Genomic DNA, 27,254 nt, shown 5'->3' with positions numbered 1-27,254 from the left:
CACTCAAAGGCAAACTGATACTGTGAAGATCAACAGATACTGTGAAGATGAGAGATGAACTGGGATGCCAAAGAAGGCATCCTTGAGGCTGAGCACAGTAAAACATTTAGCATCCTGAGGGAGCTGGACTAAGATGCTATAAGGATTAATCATAAGGGGATGTACAGGAACCACTCTTATCATTTACTGCTCAGAGGCCATCCACCATGCTATATTCCTCATTTGTATTTAACAAAAAAAAAAGGTAGAGGGGGCGCTGCTCGGGACCTCCTAACCATAATACGGTCAGGGAACTCAGAAGGTCTCTCCCCATTAGTGGGGTAGGACACTCAGTGACAACCAAAAAGGCATGTGAGCCCACTTCAGTTCAGTTCAGTTGCTCAGTTGTGTCCAACTCTTTGCGACCTCATGACTGCAGCATGCCAGGCTTCCCTGTCCATCACCAACTCCTGGAGTTTGCTCAAGCTCATGTCCATCAAGTCCGTGATGCCATCCGACCACCTGATCCTCTGTTGTCCCCTTCTTCTGCCTTCAATCTTTCCCAGCATCAGGGTCTTTTCTAATGAGTTAGCTCCGCATCAGGTGGCCAAAGTATTGGCGCTTCAGCTTCAGCATCAGTCCTTCCAATGAATATTCAGGACTGATTTCCTTTAGGATTGACTGATTGGATCTCCTTGATCAGTCCAAGGGACTCTCAAGAGACTTCTCCAACACCACAGTTCAACATCAATTCTTTGACGCTCAGCCTTCTTTATGGTCCAACTCTCATATCCATATGTGACTACTGGAAAAACCACAGCTTTGACTAAACAGACCTTTGATGGCAAAGTAATGTCTCTGCTTTTTAATATGCTGTCCAGCTTTTCTTCCAAGGAGCAAGTGACTTTTGATTTCATGACTGCAGTCACCATCTGCAGTGATTTTGGAGCCCAAGAAAATAAAGTCTCTCACTGTTTCCATTGTTTCCCCATCTATTTGCCATGAAGTGATGGGACCGGATGCCATGATCTTAGTTTTTTGAATGTTCAGTTTTAAGCCACCTTTTTCACTCTCCTCTTTCACTTTCAAGAGGCTCTTTAGTTCCTCTTCACTTTCTGCCATAAGGGTTGTATCATCTGCATATCTGAGGTTATTGATATTTCTCCCGGCAATCTTGATTCCAGCTTGTGCTTCATCCAGTCTGGAATTTCACATGATGTACTCTGCATGTAAGTTAAATAAGCAGGGTGACAATATATAGCCTTGATGTACTCCTTTCCCAATTTGGAACCACTCCGTTGTTTCATGTCCAGTTCTAACTGTTGCTTCTTGATCTGAATACAGATTTCTCAGGAGGCAGGTCAGGTGGTCTGGTATTCCCATCTCTTGAAGAATTTTCCACAGTTTGTTATGATCCATGCAGTTAAAGGCTTTGGCGTAGTCTTTAAAGCAGAAGTACATGTTTTGCTGGAACTCTCCTGCTTTTTCTATGGTTCAACAGATGTTGGCAATTTGATCTCTGGTTTCTCTGCCTTTTCTAAATCCAGTTTGAACATCTATAAGTTCTCTGTTCATGTTTAACTGAAGCTTCGCTTGGAGAATTTTGAGCATTACTTTGCTACCATGTGAGATGATGAGACCAAATACTGTTCAAACTGGCAAACATGATTCCAGTGAATTAACAGATGTGAGGCTTTTCACTGACACCTGTCACTGTGCAGCTTTTAGAGAAAAAAGGTCCAGAGTAAGAAGTCAGGCGAGTCAGTGGCTTCTGTATCAATTAAAAAATCAATCTTTTTTCCGCCACATCAGAGATGACCCAGGTTCCTTGATGGAGATAGACACCTCAGGGCAGGTGTGGGGGAAGCTGCCAGGACACCTCAGGAGCCCAGCATGGTCATCTCAGAAGCAGGAGTCCCTCTTCCTCTTCAGGATCAAGCCTGTCTACAGACTGGGCATGGCCTAGGAGGCTCCTTCTGGCATCCACGGGCCCAGTGGTCAGTTGACTTGCCTTTGAAGCACTCCCCCGTGTTGGTCTAACCTCTGGACTGATGGTTGACACCTGCTGTCCCCTCAGTGGCCCTGAAGTTGCAAAGTGTGTCCGACAGCAACCGTTATCAGCTGAGCTTTGGCTCTGGCCTGCCTCAATTCACACTGAGTTCTTTTCTTCTCCTCAGCTTGATTTTTTACCCCAAAAGCCACCTCTAGCAGGTGGGGCATCAGGGTTTGTGGCCCTGATTGTAACATTTGAAGTTTTCGCCTATTGTCATAGGGGCGAACTGAATGATAAAAGGTAGTCCCAGTAGGGACTGACCCTCAGGAGTGGAGGTATCTATGTTAGTAAACGTTCTAAAAGCTTCCACAAGTTGTCCCCAAAAGAGGGCTGGATTTTCTTCTTTCTCTTGGGTCACTTCTTTGACCCTTTCATAGCTGACTGGTTTTCTAATGCATTCCTCATTCCTTCTAATAGGCACTGAATAATGTGGTTCCTGGCCCATCATCCCAAGAGGGACTCTGCATCCCCAGCATATCATAAACGCTGGGCTGGGCTCTGACAAGCTGCTCAGTGTGCCCCGAGGCTGCCGTCCAAACCCTCTGCTTCTCCTCACAGGTACAGCAGGTAGTGAGGATTAGTTGGATGTCCCTCCAAGGTAAACCAAATGCCAGGGTTAGGGCCTGAAATCCTTCAGTAAACCTACTAGGGTTTTCAGAAAACTGGCCCAGTCTTCGTTTGCACTCTGCTGAATCAGTTAAAGAGAAGGGCAGGCGCACTCAGACTGTGCTTTCGCCATTTGCTGCTTCCCTGGGAGGACACATTCTCCCTGATCCTGGGTGACTGGAAGGCCCACCTATGAAATACCTCAGTGGTGGGATTAGCTTTTTCATCCTGGGGTCACTTCAGTTCAGTTGCTTAGTCATGTCTGACTCTGTGACCCCAGGTACCGCAGCATTCCAGGCCTCCCTGTCCATCACCAAATCCTGGAGTTTACCCAAACTCATGTCCATTGAGTCAGTGATGCCATCCAACCATCTCATCCTCTGTTATCCCCTTCTCCTCCTGCCCTCAATCTTTCCCAGCATCAGAGTCTTTTCAAATGAGTCAGTTCTTTCCATCAGGCAGCCAAAGTATTGGAGTTTCAGCTTCAATATCACTCCTTCCGACGAACACTCAGGATTGATCTCCTTTAGGATGGACTGGTTGGATCTTGCAGTCCAAGGGACTCTCAAGAGTTTTCTCCAATACCACAGTTCAAAAGCATCAATTTTTCAGCGCTCAGCTTTCTTTATAGTCCAACTGTCACATCCATACCTGACTACTGGAAAAACCATAGCTGTGCTAGACAGAACTTTGTTGGCAAAGTGTGGTACCAGTGTGTTTAGAGGTGAATAGGGAAGCGAGGTTTGGGATTTGCCAGGGGGGTCTGGAGAATCAGGGGTACTTGTAGGAATCAGAGAAGGCAATGGCAACCCACTCCAGTACTCTTGCCTGGAAAATCCCATGGATGGAGGAGCCTGGTGGGCTGCAGTCCATGGGGTCACTAAGAGTCAGACACGACTGAGTGACTTCACTTTCACTTTTCACTTTCATGCATTGGTGAAGGAAATGGCAACCCACTCCAGTGTTCTTGCCTGGAGAATCCCAGGGACGGGGGAGCCTGGTGGGCTGCCGTCTATGGGGTCGCACAGAGTTAGACATGACTGAAGCGACTTAGCAGCACAGTAGAATAGGAGAAGCTCAGTTTCCCCATTGAGAGTTGGGGGAAGTTAAATGAGGACCATCTAGAATGCTGGGAGAATTCTCTGGTTCCCCAGGCCTCTGAGCTGCACAGAGCGAGACTCCGGTAAAGGGACATGAAGGCCTGGACGCAGGGAACCTCAGTCCATTGTTCCAACCTGCAGCAAGAACGATCCAATTGCAAGATGGTATGATAATTTACAGACACATTTTGGGGCCATCTTTCTCCATCACCCAAATTATATAAAAGCCAGGAAGTATTACAGAAAAACTTAAGTTTTTCTTTTCTTAGCCCATCTAATTTAAATAGCTTCCAGTTCTTAAGGAAACAGCCCAGAGGTGTTCCCTCTGACTTAGGAGGGGGTCCCCTCATGTTGAACAACCTGCAACCAAGAACAAAGAGGCTAACCTAGAAATGTAATCCGGCATCCTGGAAACATTTACCAGAAGGCTTTAATCTGGGCTTCCCTGGTGGCTTAGATGGTAAAGCTTCTGCCTGCAATGCGGGAGACCTGGCTTCAATCTCCGGGTCAGGAAGATCCCCTGGAGAAGGAAATGGCAACTCACTCCAGTACTCCTGCCTGAAAATCCCATGGAATGAGGAGCCTGGTGGCGATAGCCCTTGGGTTGCAAACAGTCATGACTGAACAACTTCACTTTCTTTCTTTTAATCTAGAAGGGGTCCAAGGCGTCCCTGAGATCCCCAGCAACCCTGAATCAGATGTCTTTGGCTGAACTTAGTTCCCTGAATAGAGAAAAATGTTGCAGTTGCCAGGGACTCCCTGGGGAGGTTATTTTGATTGTACAGTCTTATGATTATTTTTCCAACACTGGGATGTATCCTCTGGGACCAGGCATCTCAAAGATTCAGGTGTGGCAGCATGGAATCAACCAGCCCAAAAAGGCTGTTGTTATTAACAGAAGCAAAGCTCGTGTGGAAGAGCACATGGGTGAACTCACAGAGTGAGTTGCACCCAACAGGCGTGGCATGGATCGCTCATATGGGGCAGTCTTCCCGGTTGTCTCTGGCCAATCATCTTGCTTGTGCCCATATCTGGCCTGACTCAGGGTCCTTCTCGGTGGGTGTGCACGATTCTCAGCAAAGATGGATTCCAGTGCAAAGGTTTCAGGGAGGTTGGCAGGACGTGTTACGGGCTGTCGCCTCCTCCATCCTTCGACCCCTCCCCTAGAGCTGTGTCATATGGAATTCCTTAGGGGACAGCTGAGGACTTTCTCTGCACATTGTGTCAGGCTGAGAAATCCCCTTAACCCTAAGAATGAGGAAACTGTGGTCACTGTCTCAGGGCCCAGTGCTCCTTCTGGCATCTTATCTCAAAGTGTCAGTGGGAGACTGGCTGCAGCTGCTCAGCCTGGGGTCTACCTATCTCCTACCTCACTATTACAAGAGGATTCATTACTTTGCCAAGAGGTTTACTAAAGACAGTTTTTTCCTCATAACAACTTTCTGAGAGGGGGAAAAAAAATCTATCCTCATGTAATCAAGTTAGATAGGTGAGACAGGCTTATTTAAATTAAACGCATCATGCATATAGAAAACAAATAAGGTAAGACTTTAAGAAACATGATGGCTCAACGAAGAGAAAAAATGTGAATACAGATAAACAAATAGTAGAATTAAATGAAAGGAAGAAAATGAAGATAACAGGTAACACCTTGAAGTCTTAACTTACCCTCCATCGCAGTGCTCATTAAGAGGAAAATTTTTTTCTTTTTTTCTTTGTTTCTGGCCAAGTCACATGGCGTGTGGGGTCTTAGTTACCCGACCAGGGACCAAACTCATGCTGCCTGCAGCAGAAGCATGGAGCCCTAACCACTGGACTGCCAGGGAATTTCCAAGAGGTAAACTTCTATTTGCCCAAGTTCTACAGAGAACATTCTGACTCTTCAAGGTTCCCTGCTACCACAACTCTTCTTGGAAGATGCAAAACAGGTGCAAAATCATTTCGGATTTGCTTTTAGAAAAACCAGTCATAGTCAGTTTCAAAATCTTTGGATGGTCTTAGGAAAGAGGGAGCCACAAAAAAAGGAACACCAAGACTCAGGGGATATGCTCTCAGGTGATACATCAACTGTATACAGATGCCTGAGGAGCAAGGAGGTCTGTTAAGAGAGGCTATATTAGTCTAAGCTAAAAAGTAATACAAACCTTCTCACCTCGTGAGAAGAAATCATTTATTTAAGATATGATAAGAAGACAATATAATCGCAGTGTCACAGTGTTGGGGGGGAAAAAGGCAAGCACAGTTTCAAAAAAGATAGGTTTCAAGCACCATAGAGCTTGAGAATACTATGGACTGAAAAGGATCAAGTATTAGGAAAGTAAATAAGGATCTGATTGTGGAGATGCTAACGTAAAATAAATAGCCTTCTCCAAGAGAACATTTTACCTTTAGGACAGAAAAGAAGTGTAGTACAATGTGTATTCACTTTGGAGAGATTCCCTAGAGCAGCCAGAACACTCAAAATACATTCATTACACGCGTGCTTTAACCTGAACACAGGACAGTCAAGCCAACAGTGAATTCTATATTTAAATTCACCCTAAAAGACCTTAAGAGTTACTTTAGGGTTTCCTAACCTAGGATCAATCTTCTTTTTATTACTTCCTGAGAAGGAAAATACTAACAATGTTCTTTAAATTCTATTTTCCTAGATTTGCTTTGTATTTGTATGGATAGGACAATTATTTCCATTTACTCTAACTTCACATTTCATAATGCGAAAATTGTAAGTTTTTCACTGAGAAAACAGATCAGAGAAGCTTTCTTAGCATACACATAAAATGTCCAAAAACAAAATAAACAGGAAGAAGTGCTAGTGACAGTTTCTACATCAGTAAAATGAAAATAATATGTAGCTTACAGAACAGTTATAAAAATCAAACTAGATCATTTACCTGAAGCACCTAGAATACTACTTGATACATGATATGGGCTCAAAAAGTATTTAAATTCCTTAAAACTCAAGTTAGTCATATAACTAGTGAACTAGGCAGAATTCAGATAAAAGACTCATTTGCTTTTTTTGTAAATTTGTCACTTATTAAGAGTGTAGTGAAAGTCACTCAGTTGTGTCCGACTCTTTGCAACCCTGTGGACTATAGGGTCCATGGAATTCTCCAGACCAGAATACTGGAGTGGGTAGCCTTTCCCTTCTCCAGGAGATCTTCCCAACCCAGGATCAAACCCAGGTCTCCAACCCAGGTCCAACCTGCAATCCATTGCAGGCGGATTCTATACCAGCTGAGCTACCAGGGAAGCTCATTAAGAGTGTATGTCCTCTTCAAATAACAGCATGGAGTATAAAAACATAAGAAAAATTAGTTTCTCCCTTCCTTAGTCACTGATTATATAACATCACACTTGAACTGAAGCTAAGTAGAATTTCAAATATGTTAAATATACATTCCAAAGAGATAAGTTTTAAAAATAAAATAATTTTTTATAAAGAACAAAATAGTTACCAAAATTTATCAACCATGAAATGCTCACCTTGACTTACAGACAAGAAACTGCTTCAGATCCTGGAGGATGTCTCCTGTTTTTCGTCCAACTTCTAAATACAAGTTTGGTCGATCAAAACCAGTACAGGTTATCTGAGGATCCTTCAGGTTTAAGCAACATACAATGTCTTCTCGGACTGAAGAACCTGCCGTAGCAGTCAGTGCAACAATTGGAACCTGAAACAAGGAAAAGGGATTTTTAACAAAGGAGAGAGGTTGTTAATTCCCAACATTTCTATTGCCTTCTTAGAAAGACACTGGAAGACAATTACAGGAAGAATAGAGAACAGTGATAAAAATGAAACTTTAAAATTATTCTTTCAAAGAAGAAGAAAAACACTTTCTTCTTGTTTCTCAGCCTTCTAAGAAATCATTCAAACACTAAACTCATAAGATTTCTAAATGCAATTTCTATCTAAAGTTAAATCCACTTATTAGCTATCTACCTCTCCATTTATTACTTATACATTTATTACAGTGCCGGGACAAATGAGGGGTAAGTTACGTCTTATCTTTGATAATCTATAATTCATAAATTATAAACCCTGCACTCACTGAAAATTTAGCCATACCGAGCCCAACCAAGGCTCTTGTTTTACTCCTATACTAACTACACTGGTATATGGCTTTTCAGATCTAAAATAATAGCTCTCAATTACCTGGATAACCTCTCAACAGTTTTAAATGGTTAATTGTGGCATACAATATAAATGAAAATGCAGAAAATAAGACATCTAGTATTAACTGATTCCTTGAGCAACCAAGTCATGTTCTATTTTCAGTACAGTAGACTTCTAGATTTAATTTTTTCATCACTATTATCACTGGGAGTATTAATCAACTATGCAATCATCTCATAATCAGAAAAACTCTTCCTATATAATTAGCTGCTTGATATCCAAGATTACAACTTTCTGAATACTTTTTGGCTTATTATAAAATATGGTAAATAATATGCTCATAACACAGCTCTTCAGATGCAATACATTTACCCTGCAAATCAGTTGAAGCAATTACTGTACATAAGTGAAAATTTAGGTACAATTTGTAAAAATGCAATTATAGAATTTGAAAAAAGATACAATTTATTAAAAACTGTAAACTACTTTTATAATCAATATAGCTTTATTAAACTGAAAACTATCTCAAAGTTCATGCAAGGAAAAATCAATTAAGTCTGGGAGCAGTTTTTAAATGGAAAAAAATGATAACCAAAATCAATGTGACCAGTTAACTGACATTTTGATATTCTCTAGCCTTAAATTCTGTGACATTATTAAAAAACACCCCAAATCAACTTAATTGATTTTTGGTTTACAATCAGACTATTCTCTGAATTTAGAGAGCATCTGCCTAATAACATATAGGAACAGGCCAATTTATAAAGAAACTAGTTTCTCTAATCAAGGCTTAATATATATGGCTTAATATATATGTATATACCTGCTATATATCTTTATAGCAAACAAAAATATCTGTATCAAAAATACGGCTGAGAATAAGGGAAGTTCAAATACTGAATTTTCCAGGACACGAACATTCTCACCTTACCACAATGAAGCATTTCCATCAGTTTAACTGTTACTCAAACAATTTATAAATGAACTAAAAAAATGCTTGGTATTTAACTGCATATACAGATAAATACAGACGTTTTCAGGATAGATAAGAGGGCCTGGTTCATTTCTATGCAGTATCACGAAAGAGCAGACAAGCAATGCTTTTGCGAAAAAAAGGAAACAAGCATGAACCTGACACGTGTTGAAGAAGTTAGTAGAAAAATCAGGCAAAATAGCAGCACAGTAGTATAAGAATCTGGCTCAGAAACAGCTGCCTCAGTTCAAAGCCAGCTTCGCCACTAACGGGATGTGAGATTTTGAGCTGCGTATTTTAGACACACTGGCTGCACTGGACAACGATGGAAGCCACGCCCCCTGAGGTGGGAATGCTGAGTCGCCAGAGAATTCCCATGAGCTATTTACTTCATATTCTAAACGCTGGTTTCCTCATCTCTAAGATGGCTACAACAACAGCAACAACCTCAGAAAGTCACTGTGAAGAGCAAATGGGATAAAAGGTCTAATATGCGGAATACAACGGCACAGTACACAGAAGGCAAGTGACAAGTGTCAGCTATTACTGACATTATTATGGAACATCTGAAAAGAATTCTACACAAGAACTCCGGAGACACGGCCACTACTCTCAGATGTGCCACTCACTCTGGCAAGAGCTAACTTCTCTCGGCCTCAGTTTTTTCATCAAAATATGAGATGGAGAGGGCTACTGGATGTTAACCTCTCTTCTAACTTAAAAATTCCCATTTTGCCACGAGAAACTCCTTATTCTAGTGACCAGCTAACAGAGAAAATCACCATAAATGATTCATTCCTTTGCCGACATCCTAGAAAGGCACAGTTAAGAATGTTGCTTCCGTAACTTAGAAAACACAGTAAAGTAATGGAATGCACTAAATTTAAAGGAACAGTATTTACTTTCACTTCAGAAGTGAACAGAATGTTTTTGCTTAGAAACTCTGGTGCTTTATGATATTTAAAAGAAGTAAACTAGGGTAAAGCTTGAAAATAACTCTCAGGTTGGCTAGGAGAAAGATGTATCCATACATCCTGGTTTGCTGGGAAGCTCTCAGTTTATCTAGTCATCACAGCATAGTTCTTCTAATTGGAGGCTAATTACTTTACAATACTGTAGTGGTTTTTGCCATACATTGACATGAATCAGCCATGGGTGTACATGTCTCCCCCATCCTGAACCCTCCTCCCACCTCCCTCCCCATCCCATCCCTCAGGGTTGTCCCAGTGCACCAGCTTTGAGTGCCCTGTTTTAAGCATCGAACTTGGACTGGTCATCTATTTCACATATGGTAATATACATGTTTCAATGCTATTCTCTCAAATCATCCCACCCTCGCCTTCTTCCATAGAGTCCAAAGTCTGTTCTTTATATTACAGCATAGTTCTTAACAGCTTCAACTTTTTAATTTTTAAAAGCAAACTGGTATGGTTGATAAATTACCTTGTCACTCAGTTTTATCAAGTTCACAACTCACGAGACTTGTTCTTTAAATTGGCAAATCTTGGTTTCTTTGGTAATAAGTACAAAGTTTTGGTGAAAAAAGCAATAAAATGTAAATTAATCTTGTGACTATAAATCTAGGAATGCCTTAAGACATATACTTCAATGGTGCTACCACTACAAATTCCAAGAACTGTTACTATTCCATTTGCCTCTGAATTTGGGTGGTGGTGGTGGTGCTGCTGCTGCTGCTAAGTCGCTTCAGTCATGTCCAACTCTATGCGACCCCATAGAAGGCAGCCCACCAGGCTTCCTCGTCCCTGGGATTCTCCAGGCAAAAACACTGGAGTGGGTTGCCATTTCCTTCTCCAGTGCATGAAAGTGAAAAGTGAAAGTAAAATCGCTCAGTCGTGTCCGACTCTTCACGACCCCAGGGACTGCAGCCCACCAGGCTCCTCCGCCCATGGGATTTTCCAGGCAAGAGTACTGGAGTGGGGTGCCATTACCTTCTCCGCTGGGTGGTGCAGTTAATCTATATACTCCATAGTATGCTTCATTCATTCATTCACTCACTTATTCCAAATAGTTACTGTCTACAATGTGCTGATCTTTGTAAAAGGGCTGGGAGGAATGTCATGGAAAGATCCAAAATGTCTCATTTCTTACAGTTCCTCTTACTTGAATTTTATAGAACTTTAAGGTTGATGTAAAGCTTTCTAGGGCTTCCCTGGTGGGTCAACAGTAAAGAATCCAACTGCAATGCAGGAGACGCAGGTTTGATCCTTGTGTAGGGAAGATCCCCTGGAGAAGGAAATGGCTACCCACTCCAGTATTCTTGCCTGGAAAATTCCACGGACAGAGGAGCCTGGTGGGCTACAGTCCGTGGGGTCGCAGAGAGTCACACACAGCTGAGCAAATCAACAACAACAACAAAGCTTTCAACAACAAAGTTGTTCTTTGGAGACTCATTTTGTCAGATTCTCTCCAAATGGGAATAAGTTAGTGATTTTTTTTGCTATTTTTGAACTTATTGAAATAGTTCAGTGTGAAGCACTGGCGACAGTCAGCTGTAACTGCGATGAGAAGAAAAAAAAAGCACTGAGAACAGCGAGGAAAATGAGAGCCCTACAGCCACCAGGGGGCATTTCTCACCACTCAGCTAACAGAGATTTCATGAAAACACCAGGGAAAAAGGTTTCTCAGCCGCTGCCTGACGACCATCCTGGGCTCAGTGAATCATCCCAAGAAATGAAAAGAATCCAATGGCGTTCACAGCCTGACAGAATAAAAGACTAGTTCAATATTGAGAAGCATTTCTAAACTGCATAAAACACTTAAAACTCCTCTAACACAATCCTTCTAGAATCAAAGGCCCAGGAAAGGATTACAGACAGCAATCTTCCTAATTTCCAAAAGCTTACTTTAAACCGTTCTACATCAATGAAAAGCAGTCCTCAAGGAATCTGAGCCTGCTGGCTTTCACCATATCATCTTCTTTTTCTATTAATATTACGGGTACTATTAACACTACTAATATTTCTATATTATTCATACTGTTCCATGCACTTCATTTGGTACTACTGCTTCCACTTTTATGGGTAATTCTGAATCTAAACTCCTTTACTGGCCTCTGTGCAACTTCAGGGCAGAAACTGTTTTAAACTTCTTTTATGTCATTGGCTCTGGAAGCCCATCTAGTATCCCACTGTGTAGCACTGCCCAGCTCTACCACTCACTGCCTGTGTGGTAAAGTAACTTCTCAGGGACTCAGCTTTCTCATCAGAATTCACTTATTCATTTACCCAATTATTTATGGAATACTCACCATGTGACAGGCACTGTTGTAGATTTTACCAACTAAACCAGCAGAAATCCCTCACCACAAAGAATATTCTGGTAGGGATCCACAGGCCATAGACAAAATATATTAAAGTACGTTAACACTGCTAAGTGTTATTTAAAAGACAGCAAAGGAATATGAGGAATGCTGAGAGTTGTGGGAAGAGGGTTAATTTGAAAATCTGACTACAGTGGACAGGAGGACTAAATGAAAAAGTACTCTTTTCAGCAAAGACTTGAGAGAAGTAAAAGATATACCATGTTGTAAAAAAATCTTTCCCCTGCTTAAAAAGCAACCATTTGCCCTTTCATAAAATCATTTTCAGATTTTTGGCCATTCCCCAACCCTGGATCCTCCCTTGCTAAGCAAGTCATTTCAAGACATTGTACTTGGCAAAGCTTACCTTCGGGAATTCTGCCTTTAGGCAACCCAAATCCCTGAATGAATTTCTAAAATCATGTCCCCACTCAGAAATACAGTGAGCCTCATCCACAGCAATAAGTGTGATACCTATCAAAAAAGAAAAATATGTAAATGGAGAAGATAAAGTTCAAAAAAGTAATAAACTCATCTAAAGTTTTACCACCAATTCCACTTTGAATATGTAAATATAACAGAAAGGAGAAAAATAACTCAAAGTATTGACTCATATAAAAATATAAGCATAAATAATAGCAGATTACACCAAAAATTGGGCTTCCCAGGTGGTACCAGTGGTAAAGAACAAATAGACCAACGCAAGAGACCTAGGAAACAGAGGTTGGATCCCTGGGTCAGGAAGATCCCTTTCAGGAGGAAATGGCAACCCTCCAGTATTCCTGCCTGGAGAATCCCATGGTCACAGGGGCCTTGAGGGCTACAGTCCATGGGGTCACGAAGAGTCAGACACGACTGAAGTGACAGCACGTACACCAAAAATCATTACTGAGAATAAGCAGAGGGAGATATATGGATAAAAGGCAGATGGATAAAAGAAAGAAATATTTAATATCTATTTTTCAAGTAACATATTTATTCAATTTTGGTTTTCATCATTATTTCTCAGAGAAATTAATTACTACTACTCTGTCCTCAAAGCTATCACTCATCTGCAATGATAATACCTTAAAAAGAAGAGCTGTTCTAATTCTCATTCATAATACTTTTAATTTTATCTCATGGATTAGCTATCCAAAGAGAAAAAGTCAGCATATTTCTACTGAGATTACATTCATCACTGTCTGTGAATGATTACTACAGAATTCCTCTGAAATGCCAGTTCTGAAAGACAGGATGACATCCACAGTTTCTAATATAAAACGGGAAGGGAAGAACTATATCTCATTTTGTACAAAGTAGGTAAGAAGGAAGGCAAATTGTTCCTTCTTCACCTAGCAACCCCTTTGCTCGGCCCCCACCCCCACCTCCACATTGACTCAGAATCAATAATGTATGGTAATGCCTCTCAGAAAAAATAACTTCCCTGGTGGCTCAGACGGTAAAGCGTCAGCCCACAATGTGGGAGTCCCGGGTTCAATCCCTGGGTTGAGAAGATCCCCTGGAGAAGGAAATGGCAACCCACTCTAGTACTCTTGCCTGGAAAATCCCATGGACGGAGGAGCTTGGTAGGCTACCGTCCACAGGGTCGCTAAGAGTCGGACACGACTGAGCGACTTCACTTTCACATAACCATCCATGAAAATGTCTTCAGATATTTCAAAGTAATGACAGTAGAGCTTTTGCCCTTGATTACCAAATTAATACTTAAGAAATAAAAAATGTTTCCCTTCAACGGGGATGATCACAACTTAATGTGTATCTGCATATTTATGTTTTGCCACCGTGTGTTAGCCACTCAGTCGTATCCGACTCTGTGCAACCCCATGGACTGTAGCTCACCAGGCTCCTCTGTCCATGGAATCCTCCAGGCAAGAAAACTAGACTGAATTGTGATTCCCTCTTCCAGGGGATCTTCCTGGTCCAGGGGAAGTTTTGCCACTGGGGGTTAATTAAAAACATAAGTCAGACTACCTAGATGCATAACTTGGCTTACCATTTATATTACTTTAAGCATCTTACTTAAGCTTTCAAGTGTCAGTTTCCCATAAGTATAAGGTAGATAATAAAAGTAGCTAACATTTTTTTTAGTTACTCTGAAGATTAAGATCATTCACATAAAATGCTAAGATAGGGGCTGGCATAAAAGACTGCTCAATTTAAAAAAAAACTATTATTATTATAGTTATTGTGCTAGTCGCTCAGTCATGTCCAACTCTCTGCAACCCCATGGACTAGCCCACCAGGTTTCTCTGTCCATGGGGTTCTTCAGACAAGAACACTGCAGTGGGTTATCATTTCCTTCTCCAGGGGATCTTCCCAACCCAGGAATCGAACCTGTGTCTCTTCTGTCTCCTGCATTGGAAGGCAAGTTCTTTACCACTAGCACCACCTGGGGAAATGCATACTATGTTCCAAACACTTCCCTAGGAATAAAATAATAGTAAAATGCAATTCATGATCTTGAGGAGCTCACATTTCTAAAGGAAGAGACAGAGAAACATGCATATAACTACAATTCATTGAGATTACCAATTACAACAGGGTTGGAGAAGAAAAAGAAGGAAAGAAAAAAAGAAAACCCTGCTAAATCTGAGCAAATCCAGGTTGATTCACATCAAAATTCTATTAACTGATGAGTGGGAAACATTCAATATTACCACTATATTTATTTGGCTTTAGAAACTATATGACCCAGATTTTAAATTAAATAGGTTAAAACAAAGAATAACAGCTCCTTCATTTTAAAACCCTCCTTAAAATCACAGGTTTGATTAACTAGCTTTTGCACTTCCCCGGTGGCTCAGTGGTAAAGAATCCACCCACAATGGAGGAGATGTGGGAGATGTGGGTTCGCTGCCTGAGTCAGGAAGATCCTCTGGAGGAGGAAATGGCAACCCACTCCAGTATTCTTGCCTGGGAAATCCCATGGACAGAGTAGTCTAGTAGGCAGGGATAGGAAAAGACTCAGACAGAACTGAGCAACTAAAACAACAACTACTATTTTTTAATGGAGTTAAACTTTGTCCCTCACAACCAGCTGCTACAAGCTTCTGCCAACTTTCCCATTAAATGTGCAAGTCCAAGTGTCTGCCCAGGTCCAGGATATATTTCATTTTGGCACATCAGTCATTAAAGCCTTATTCCCAAATTTACAAGACAATTACAGGTACATTTGCTTTTAAGGTGTCTCTATATAAAATTCTGCTTGCTGCTTCTGTTATAAACCCACACTACTTAAATAATAGCATTTCATAAAAATCATAAATCAGAATAGCTAAATGTCAAAACTACTGTACAAATGAAATTCTGAGTATATTCACTGCTGCAAGCATTGTAAAATGAAAGTTAAATAAAAATACTTGAGAGAATTTATCCTATTTTGTTCAACACTGACAGCCACCCAAAAAGAGCATTTTCATCCATCTTATGCAGATACTCAGCTCTAATAATTGCAGTGTTCATAATTTATTCCTTTACAAAGAATTAAAACAGAGAATTAGAACAACCTATCAAGAGGCTCTAAGTAAATATTGGATTAAATCCATCACAGAAACAAAGCAAATGTTAAAATGGAACAAAACATATCCAGACCACTAGGTACATAGACCCTAACTTTTGCAATAAAATCATGGAGTTTATATATCTAGAGTTGTTGATTTTAATCTGAATTGAAATATTCATAAGAACTTTATACAACCTAATAGGATACACACCAAATTTGTTTTAAATTAAAAGCAAAAATATAACATGCCAATAAGGGACTTTAACAGCTGATGGTCCCCCTTTTTGATAATATATTTAATCAAATGCTAATTTCTGCCCTCATTCTATTGTTGATACTTAACACATATTAAAATATAAATACTTGTTTTCATTATATTAAGAGAATAACTGTTAAATGCTTTCCCAGAGTTATCTGCAAGTAACCATTAAATGAGAGACCACAATGTTTAAAAAAACTTTAAGTGCTAGGAATTATTTTAACACATAAAGTGAGATCATATTACATTAGACAGCAAAGATTGTCTGGTTTAACTTAATGTTTGGAACATGAACAACTGCAATAGAATCTGTGATTGTAGCTCTTAGATAGCTGAGCCTGACCATCAAGAAGGGAAAAAAACAAGACAAAAATGTTTTTAGCACACACATCAAAGACGATACCAGCTTTTGACTAATTTTCTATTTACATTTTCTAGAAAATAGGATGACATATTATGTAATTTTTAAAATTAATTGTACTCACTGACAAAAAATAGTCAAAGGTACTGTGGTCTCCAACCTGAAAATCACACATCAGAATCACCAGTGAAAAGACTACAGCTACCACAACCTCATAGCAGGTGCATTAAATCACAATTTTCAAAGTTCGAGGATCTGAAATTTTCTAAAGTTTGAAAGGTGATTCTCATGAACAATAAGAGTAGAGAACCACTACATTGATTAAGATTCAGAATACCAAAAAAAGGAAATTATAATATCATATAATCCAAGATTCAACATTTATTCAATAATATATTTAAATGCCTACTATGTGCCAGTAACATACTGCTACTGCTAAGTCGCTTCAGTCGTGTCCAGCTCTGTGCGACCCCACAGACAGCAGCCCACCAGGCTCCCCCATCCCTGGGATTCTCCAGGCAAGAACACTGGAGTGGGTTGCCATTTCCTTCTCCAATGCATGAGAGTGAAAAGTGAAAGTGAAGTCGCTCAGTCGTGTCCGACTCTTCACGACCCCATGGACTGCAGCTGACCAGGCTCCTCCATCCATGGGATTTTCCAGGCAAGAGTACTGGAGTGAGGTGCCACTGAAGGAAATATAAATAAATAAGAAGAGCATTTTCCCCTAAAAAGTTTATAGTCCAGTAGAAGAAAACAGGTATACAAATAGACAATTATAATCCAGGAGCTTACTTTCTAGGGCAAAAGGAATTGTGGGACAGGACAGGAGAGACAGAGATTTGCTGGATCCATCCACAAGTTTAAAGAATATCTCACTTTAACAAGTACTTATAAAGATTCTATCATCCCACTTACCAATATTAGCCTCAAGTTGCCGAAGCAGCTCCAAGTTACCTGAACAGAATTCTGGAGTTAGGTATACAATCCGGTATTTGCCTCTGTAAAAACAAACAAAGAAATAGGAAATGTAAAAACAATCACACAATGAATATAACTGAAAACCATAACACAGTATAATTTTTTTAAATAATGCATTACACCACTTAATAAAAACAAAATGCATATTGTATGTGTGGACATATACACATATATTTGTTCTCTGATTTCATTTCAATTCATCAAAACAAACATGGCAACACCAGTCAGAGAGTACTCAGTATAAGATGCCATTAGAAGCCAGATTCTGATTTCCAGCAGTCTAGCCCCAAAATGGCAGTGCTTGAGTTAACTGATCAAGCCTACAGTAAACCTTCTATATGTTAGCAATCCACCTGCATGTCACCTTCCTTGGAGAACGACAACCCCATTACCCTACACAATTGATCCCATCTCCACAATTATACCCGCAGCACCCACGTTTCTCCTGTATATTCTGCTCTGTTGCCCACATCTTCTTGGGCCAGTGATGAAACCAGACTAAGGTCAAGTTAGTCAGTCTCCGTCCTAGAATTTGAGGGTCTAACCAAGTAACAACCAGTCAGTCTCCAAGCAGCAAGATCTGTAACATGTACATGAAAAATACCTGCAATCTATTTTGTGACTAGAAAAACAGAGAACGCTTACCTTCTGAGAGAAAGCAAGAGAAAGAGAATTTAGATTAAAAAAAGAAGGCCCTATTGTATTTTCAATACTGATTCCAGTCTCTTCCTGAGGGCTGGCTAATTTCTTTTCATTGGGATCCACAAGCCATTCCTGTATCCTTACTATAAAATTTGATATTCGTTTAAATGTTTGATTGATTTCTATTCTGTGCAGACAGAATCCTAATTAAGACAATGTTTGCAATGAAGGTTAGGGCTAGGGCAAAATAGGTACAGAGTCTCTTTTCCATTCTATCAAATGATGACATAGATCAAATTAAATAAAATAAAATAATGTTCTTTATGAAACCACTTAAAAATATTTAATCCACTGTGTGCTAGGCATGGTGCTTTCACTAGGAATGGGTAGAAAACAACTAAGAAAAAAAGTTATGCTTTTCATATCATGAAATTGACTCAGTAGTCTAATTAGTTCTGATGCCAGGCTATCTAGGTTTGAATCTCAGTTCTATTTCTTACAAGCTAAGTAATCTTAGGCAAGTATTTAACTTCAGTGTGCATCAGTTCTTCAGGGTAAACAGTGATAAGAACTATAAAGACAGCTAATTCTTTAGATAGCTACTTTCAAAGTAAACCCAATCAAATCCCAAATCGCAATTTAGTTGAAAAGGTGATATCAAAATACAAAGAACCTAGAATAGACCCAAAAAAATTGAAGGAAAAAAACAAACAAACCCTACTTTGAAAGAACAAGAAAACAAAAGTGGAAGACCTGTACTACCTGATTTCAAGATTTATTATAAAGCTATAGTAATCAAGACACCAATCAAGGCAGACAGTGACAAAATAGAAAATAAACACTGCAGCAATAAACCCATGTATATTTACTCAATTTAGTTTTTACAAAGGTGCAAAAGCAATACAGTGGAAAAAAGATAATCTCCAACAAATGGAGCTGGAAGAAATGGATGTGCCTAGGTCAAAAAAAAAAAAAAAAGAACTGCAGTCAATACCTGATATAATATACAAGATTTACACAAAATGGATCATAGATCTACATGTAAAACATAAAACTATAACATTTTTTGAAGAAAATATAAAGGAAAATCTCTGTGACCTTGAGTGAGGCACCAAAAAGCAACAGCAAAAGCAAAATCCATAAAAAAACATACTGACAAACTGGACGTTATAAAAATGAAAACGGGAGAATGGTGTGCCTTCACCAAAATCTTGTATGTTGACCTTCCTCCCACTGCCTCTTTGGAGCAGTTTCTAAGAACTGAGATGCTGCCTCCCATGCTGCAGTCCTCATTTTGCCCCAAATGAAACTTAACACACACACACACACTAATCTGTTAAGAGAATGAAAAATGGAATGATAAACTAAGAGAAAGTGTCTGGTAACCATATAGCAAGTGAAGGATTTATACTCAGAATGTATAATATAAACTATCAAAATTCACAAGTGAAAAAAAAGAATAAGCAAAAGATGGATATAAACACTTCATCAAAGATACACAGATTTTTAAAAAAAACATAAACAGATGGCTAATAAGTATATAAAGAGATGCTCAACATAATTAGTCCTTCAGTTCAGTTCAGTTGCATCCGACTCTTTGCAATCCCGCAGGCTGCAGCACACCTGTCCATCACCCACTTCCGAAGCTTGCGCAAACTCATGTCCATTGAGTAGGTGATACGATCCAACCATCTCACCCTCTGTCGTCCCCTTCTCCTCTGACTTCAATCTTTCCCAGCAACAGGGTCTTTCCCAATGAGTCAGTTCTTCACATCAGGTGGCCAAAGTGTTGGAGCTTCAGCATTAGTCCTTCCAATGTAAATCCAGGACTGATTTCCTTTAGGATTGACTGATTGGCTCTCCTTGTAGTCCAAGGGACTCTCAAAAGTCTTCTCCAACACCACAGTTCAAAAGCATCAATTCTTTAGCACTCAGCTTTCTTTATGGTCCAACTTTCACAACCATACATAACTACTGGAAAAACCATAGCTTTGACTAGACAGACCTTTGATGGCAAAGTAACATCTCTGCTTTTTTTTTTAATATGCTGTCCAGGTTGGTCATAGCTTTTCTTCCAAGGAGCAAGGGTCTTTAAATTTCATGGCTGCAGTCACCAGCTAAAGTGATTTTGAAGCCCCCAAAAATAAAGTCTCTCACTGTTTCCCCATCTATTCTCCATCTATTTGTCATGAAGTGATGGGACCAGATCCCATGATCTTCATTTTCTGAATGCTGAGTTTTAAGCCAACTTTTTCACTCCCCTCTTTCACTTTCATCAAGAGGCTCTTTAGTTTTTCACTTTCTGCCATAAGGGTGGTATCATCTGCATATCTGAGGTTATTGATACTTCTCTTGGCAATCTTGATTCCAGCTTGTGCTTCACCCAGCCTGGCATTTCACATGATGTACTCTGCATATAAGTTAAATAAGCAGGATGACAATAAACAGCCGGGAAATGTCAATGAAAAACACATTGAGGGGCTTCCCTGGTGGCTCAGTGGCAAAGAATTTGCCTGTCAATTCAAGAAACACAGGTTCAGTACCTGGTTCCGGAGGATTCCACATGCCACAGAGCAACTAAGCCCATGTGCTGAACTACTCAGCCTGTGCTCTAGAGCCTGGGAGCGGCAATGACTGAGCCCACGTGCCACAGCTACTGAAGCCCCTGCACCATAAAGCCTGTGCTCAGCAACAAGAGAAGCTACTGCAATGAGAAACAAACACACTGCCACTAGAGAGCAGCCCCTCTTCCACAACAAGAGAAAAGCCCGCACAGCAACAGGGACCCAGCACAGACAAAACTAAATTAAAAAAATTTAAAAATACACACTGACATTCTATTAAAATGGCTAAAATTAAAAACTTGGCCATACCAAGTGATGGCTGAGATGAGAAATTAGAATTCTAAGACACTGCTAGTAGGAATGTAAAATGGTACAACCACTCATCAAGTCTGGCAGTTTCTCAAAAACTTAACACAGAATAACTATGTGATTCAGTACAGGCCTTCCCTTGGAGCTCAGTGGATAAAGAATCCTCCTGCAATACAGGAGACCCTGGTTTGATCCCTGTGTCAGGAAGATCTCCTGGAGCAGGGCATGGCAACGCACTCCAGTATTCTTGCTTGGAGAATCCCATGGACAGAGAAACATTGTAGGCTGCAGTCCACAGGGTCGCAAAGAGTTAGACACGACTGAGCGAGTAAGCACAAAACATGCAAATGCTCACAGCATCTTTATTTGTAAAATTCCCAAACTGGAAACAATCCAAATCTCTATCAACAGGTGAACAGATAAACAAATTATGGCATATCCACATGATGTAATCTATTCACCAATAAAAAAGAATGAACTATTGGTACATGTAACAACATGGATGAATCTCAATATATTGGGTAGGCTAAAAAGTTCAGTCAGGTTTTTCCACTGAGAAAAATACCACAGACAGTTGACAACATGATCAGGAATCATATAAATAACTTACAATTTAATATCCTCTACAACATTTTTTGACTGTGCTGATCCAAGAAAACAAGCTGGAATACTGGATATTCTGTAAGAAGAAACACAAACATCCTGGAATCATGTGCACACTACAAATATCAACTTCATTTTTAAGTGAGAAGAAACAAAAAGTTATAATGATGTACATTTCTCTTCTTTGCAATCTCTTTTTGTAACTCACTAACTTGGTAAATAAATTCCTTCAATGGCTATATTAGAAGGAAGGTGGTTGTTAAGGTGGATTTTCCAAAAAGACTGCAAGCACAGGTTGAAGGAATTTAAATGTTTTCCATAAATGAAAACTACACCTCTATGTATATACTTCATACCAAGCTAAAGAAGAAGGGTAACCAACAGAGAAAAGAATTTTGTGATATGTAGTGTTAACCAGCATAAAATTTGCTTTTTAAAAAAAATTTGGGGGCGGGGGGTCATCTGGTAGCCCTAAATTACAGAGAACTCAAGAAAGAAGATACGCTCTTCCACTAAAGTGTCATATTACTAGTAAAGACAAAGCAACAGTATATTAGAAATGTGTTAATAGGAACTAGATTTTAACACACAAGATAAATCAACTATTTCTTTCACAGGAGTTAAAAAAAAAAAAGGTGGCAATGTGGCTCTGAAAGCCTTACTCACTCAAGCTGAAGTACTTGGTCTTCCATCAAAGAAATAAGGGGAGAGATGACAAGGCCAATCCCACCTGCATAAACAGGTGGATACTGGAAGCACAGACTCTTTCCATACCCTTAAAATAAAAATAATACACTCAGAGAAATGAAATTAGATCGCTGTTACTCTGATTTCTTCTTACAATGTACTTGCATGAGATGAACAGTCACTACTAATGGGCTACCTACCTAAGAGTTAATTCATGCAAAATTCAAGCATCTACCCTCAGCTCATTCTCTGCTACAATTTACACCATTTGTATACATACATATCTTATGGAAAGATTAAGTATTTCAAAATCTTGAAGCTTTATTTTTTAAAAGATAAGGTTATTTGCTTAAGTACAACTTACCAGTTGTCATGACAACAACATTATCTCTTCTTTCTTCCAGTACAGAATGAATCACTTTCCATTGAACCCTGGAGGATGAAAAGCAAAATGCTGCACTGTTTTACTAATAAGAAATGGAAGAGACAAGTAAAGTCTAACCATTTCCTTACATGTAAATTTTAACTTAAAAGTAAAATAAATAAATAAACATTTAACTATAGTTAATGATTTATCTGCTGAAGTGATTAGAAGGGAGTGTAAGGATGCCTACAATTTACCCCAAGATGCACTTTATTAATAAAAACTGAATGGATTAAAAAATGGATAGACAAATAATCGATATGTGATAAAGCCATTTTATTTTTTCATTTCCTCCAGAATTTCTTTCACATTTCCAAGTTTCAATAAAAATACTGTGAATTCTGGAGCTTTAAAACAGAACTCCCACTTGACCAACTTCCCATTCAAGGTGACTGAACAACTAGGATTTCCATTTATATTTGCATTAAATTTTATTACCTATATCTAAAATATAAAATAAATTCCAAGCTTCAATCTAGATATCCAACAGAATCACTCATTTAAATAAATAAGAGAAATGCTCTAGGTGCAAGGACTGACTAAGAAGGGAAATGAGGGAACTTTTTGGAGTGATTGTAATGTAGTATCTTTTAAAAAGGGTTTAGGTTACATACAGGTGTGCGTGTACACTTAAGACTTGCCAATGTTAAACACTTAAGTTTAACCATTTCCTTACATGCAAATTTTAGTTCAAAAGTAAAATAAATATTTAACTATAGTTAATGATTTACCTGCTGAAGTAGTTAGGGCAGAGTGTAAAGATGCCTACAATTTACCTTGAGATGCATTTTATTAATAAAAATTGAATGGATTAAAAAGTGGATAGACAGATAATCAATATGTGACAGAGCAAGTATACTAAAATGCTAATAGTGAATTAATAGTGAATATACAAGTATTCGTAGTAAAAAAAAAAAAAAACTACTGTATCTTTGAAATTTCTTTCTTTTTTTTTTTTTTTTACATGTGCAAAATCCATTGTGGGGTAGTTTTCATTGTAAAGAGGAGTTTTTTGTTTTTTTTTTTCCTTAGGCCGTTTTTTTTGCAATGGTGCAGTGGAATGACTCAGAAGATTGTAATTCTTCATCATTTATCAGAATTGCCCATAGGGCTCAGCCTAGAACTCTCCTCTTCCACCTCACACCTTATCTTCAAAAATTGCCAGTAACATACAAATGCTAGTAAAGTATAAAACAGAATGAGAGAATTTCAAGAGACAGAAAAATCCACAGTACAATTCAGTTCTTTTTTTTTTTTTTTAATGTTTATTTGGCTGCACTGAGTTTTAGATGTGGAATGCGGGATCTAGTTCCCTCACCAGCGATTGAACCCAGGCTCCCTGCATTGGGAGTGTGAAGTTTTAGCCAATGGACCACCAGAGAAGCCCCCTCAACCTCAGTTTTCTTTAATATATATAGGTACAATTCACTTCCAGGCTACATAATCCAAGTTTTGTGACATTTGTAACAGCAAACCTCTTGTAGGGCAGCTGGGGGACATGAAAACTTCCTTCTGATTTTTTGTTAATTAGAGTGCTTTTGAAGCCTCCTGTGGCAGCGAGGGTAGAACTGTGGTCATTTGGTCATGTGGTCATGTGGTCATTTGGTTGAACGCATCTCAGTTTTGGATTTGTGATAGAGAAGGACATTGACAGGTGGTTAGCACTGTGTATCGCACAAACTGATGATGTCAGCCTCGCCCTCTGGATTTACCTCTCCAACCTTCCCTGACACACCACTGAACATCTGGCAGGGGTGAAGGAGCTCTACAGGGTTAACAAAAAATCAGAAGGAATTTTTCATGTATCTTTGAAATTTCTTTTAATAAAATTTTGAGGGAAAAACAACTGGGAAGGCGACCTTCTGGTATGCTGATAATGATCTATTCTTTCTTATCGGAATGCTGGCTACACAGGGTGTCTGGTTTGTGAAAATTCATTGATATGTACATTGATGTGTACTATGTGTAGGACACAGTTTAATCTAAAAAAAATGTTTTAAGATCAGAAGAGAAAAAAACAGTATAGATTTTTACATTCCTATTACCAACAGTTTTATTCAAATTTACTTGTTCTTCATCTCATTTGTATTCCTCTCATTTTAAAACTTACAAGTGTGCTTCCCTGGATGTAAATACATTTGACTATGTTAAAACAGATATGATTATCACTGTTTTTCACACTACTGTCTTATGAATGTCTATTACATCAATATGTAATAGAATAGACAATAAGATGCACAAAAAAGGCACACAGATACTTTTGTAATAAAATAAATGTCAGGATTAACTTAAGATGAATTTAGTAATGTATTTAAACTCAGAACTCTATCTTAAGGAAAACCATTTTTCCTCACTTATAAAAACAATACGCAGATATGAATTTTATATAAATATTACTTCAAAATAATTCTTCACTTAGAAAAATTACAGTGTAGCATATATAAACAATAATGAAGTTGTACTTTTACTGTTCACTGGATGGATTATTTGTCTTTTAAAGTTTGTAAAGAAAACGGTAAATGTGCAATTTAATTAACTGAGACTATACTCACGGCTTAAAACTAGAATGGCCAAAGTAGGTCTTGAGGCAGTTAATTTGCTTTTCAGTAGGTCTTGGTAACAGGCAGTCTTAAAATAAAATGGGCATTTATGTTAAAATAAAGGTACACAAAGTGAGAGGAAGTTTTATTTTATTGACTTCTTTTAAAGAATCTAGTTACTGTGTTGTTGTTCAGTCACTCAGTCATGTCTGACTCTTTGCAACCCCAAGGACTGCAGCATGCCAGGCTTTCCTGTCCTTCACCATCTCCCAGAGTTTGCTCAATGGCAGAAAGTGTAGAAGAACTAAAGAGCCTCTTGATGAAAGTGAAAGAGGAGAGTGAAAAAGTTGGCTTAAAGCTCAACATTCAGAAAACTAAGATCATGGCATCTGGTCCCATCACTTCACGGGAAATAGATGGAGAAACAGTGGAAACAGTGGCTGACTTAATTTTTCTGGGCTCCAAAATCACTGCAGATGGTGATTGCAGTCATGAAATTAAAAGACGCTTACTCCTTGGAAAGAAAGTTATGACCAACCTAGATAGCATATTAAAAAGTAGAGACATTATTTTGCCAACAAAGGTCCGTCTAGTCAAGGCTATGGTTTTTCCAGTGGTCATGTATGGATGTGAGAATTGGACTATAAAGAAAGCTGAGCAACGAAGAATTGATGCTTTTGAACTGTGGTGTTGGAGAAGACTCTTGAGAGTCCCTTGGACTGCAAGGAGATCCAACCAGTCCATCCTAAAGGAGATCAATCCTGGGTGTTTATTGGAAGGACTGATGCTGAAGCTGAAACTCCAATACTTTGGCCACCTGATGTGAAGAGCACCTGACTTGACTTATTTGAAAAGACCCTGATGCTGGGAAAGATTGAGGGCAGGAGGAGAAGGGGACGACAGATGATGAGATGGTTGGATGGCATCACCGACTCAATGGACATGGGTTTGAATGAACTCCAGGAGTTGGTGATGGACAGGGAGGCCTGGCGTGCTGCAGTTCATGGGGCCACAAAGAGTCGGACACGACTGAGCAACTGAACTGAACTGACACTTATTTTTCCTTTGAGTACCAGGCACAACTCCAGATAAACTGTTTGATTAATTTCTTAATACTAAGTATAAGAACTTGGCTACGATTCACACTTTTGCTAGCTTCATAAAAATACAATGTGTTGGAATTTGCTATACTTCTAAAAACTAACATTTAGAGCCAACCACGGCAAACAAAATAGCAATCCAAATTTTATAATATAACCAATTTTCAGTCAACAGTAAGCTGGAATTAATTACTGTCACAAATAAAACCCATAGGTAAAACCTTCATTTTAATTACCACTCCACCAAAAATCTCTGATCAAAATTCCAACTGCAAAGCAGAATGGAGTTATGTTAACTTCACCCCACTGATTTTCATTTTTTCCTCAAGTTGAAGGATTCATGAGTAGCCAAGAAAGACCAAAGCAAAGAGTCAAGAAAACCCACCTCTAAACAAATGAATATTTGTCCATTTTTAATACAAGAAAACAAAGGGCAAAACCTTTAACATTTTCATATACTTTCCATCTATGAAATGTATTTTAAATTTTCCGTATTACAACACTGAAGAAATCTAGCTCCAGAGAGCATTCTACTCTATGAGAAGATGCCTACAGCTTGTCATAATGAGTATTATCACTTATACTTAAATGACAGAAAATTCATTTAACAGATTCTTTACTAGAGTTTGCACATACAAGATGAAAATTAGTCCATTTTGCTATTTGACACTTTGCCACTTATTTAAGTAATAAGCACCTGAAGGACAGATATTTATCAATGCCATTTATAATAATGTTTAATATAAGTATTAATTTCTTATTTCTTATTTCTGTACTGTGCTCAGTCATGTCTGACTCTTTGCAACCCTATGGACTATAGTCCACCAGGCTCCTGTCTATGGGATTTTCCAGGCAAGATTACTGGGGTAATGGAGTGGGTTGCCATTTCCTCCTCCAGCTGATCTTCCCGACCCAAGGATTGAACCCATGTCTCCTCTGTCTCCATCATCGCAGGTAGATTCTTTACTGCTGAGCCATCGGGCAAGCCCCTGCTTCTTATTACATGATTTTTTATCGTTTTTGACAAAACATAAAATTCAGGAAACTTTTCGTTTCACGTCACCATGTTCACCAAATGACACAACACTTTTATTACTTACTTTTCTAAGTAGTATGACTGTCCTTTATGAAG

General features: G+C 39.0%; 1 protein-coding gene across 7 annotated transcripts in view; it reads right to left on the bottom strand.

The window, feature by feature from the left end:
* WRN (WRN RecQ like helicase) overlaps window positions 1-27,254 on the bottom strand; it is a 128,311-nt gene that overhangs the window by 51,782 nt on the left and 49,275 nt on the right. For all 7 annotated transcript variants that reach the window (XM_070781358.1, XM_019953552.2, XM_070781357.1 and 4 more), the window contains 7 exons: window positions 25,035-25,110; window positions 22,423-22,490; window positions 22,038-22,146; window positions 21,379-21,447; window positions 17,191-17,273; window positions 12,518-12,624; window positions 7,228-7,415 (listed from right to left, as the gene is read on the bottom strand). In XM_070781358.1, the coding sequence (XP_070637459.1) occupies window positions 7,228-7,415; window positions 12,518-12,624; window positions 17,191-17,273; window positions 21,379-21,447; window positions 22,038-22,146; window positions 22,423-22,490; window positions 25,035-25,110 (700 nt within the window). The remainder of the gene's footprint in view (window positions 1-7,227; window positions 7,416-12,517; window positions 12,625-17,190; window positions 17,274-21,378; window positions 21,448-22,037; window positions 22,147-22,422; window positions 22,491-25,034; window positions 25,111-27,254) is intronic.

Source organism: Bos indicus, chromosome 27 (assembly GCF_029378745.1).
Source record: "Bos indicus isolate NIAB-ARS_2022 breed Sahiwal x Tharparkar chromosome 27, NIAB-ARS_B.indTharparkar_mat_pri_1.0, whole genome shotgun sequence".
NCBI lineage: Eukaryota > Metazoa > Chordata > Mammalia > Artiodactyla > Bovidae > Bos > Bos indicus.
The sequence above is the reverse complement of the archived record's forward strand: the minus strand, read 5'-3'. Positions and strand labels throughout refer to the sequence as shown.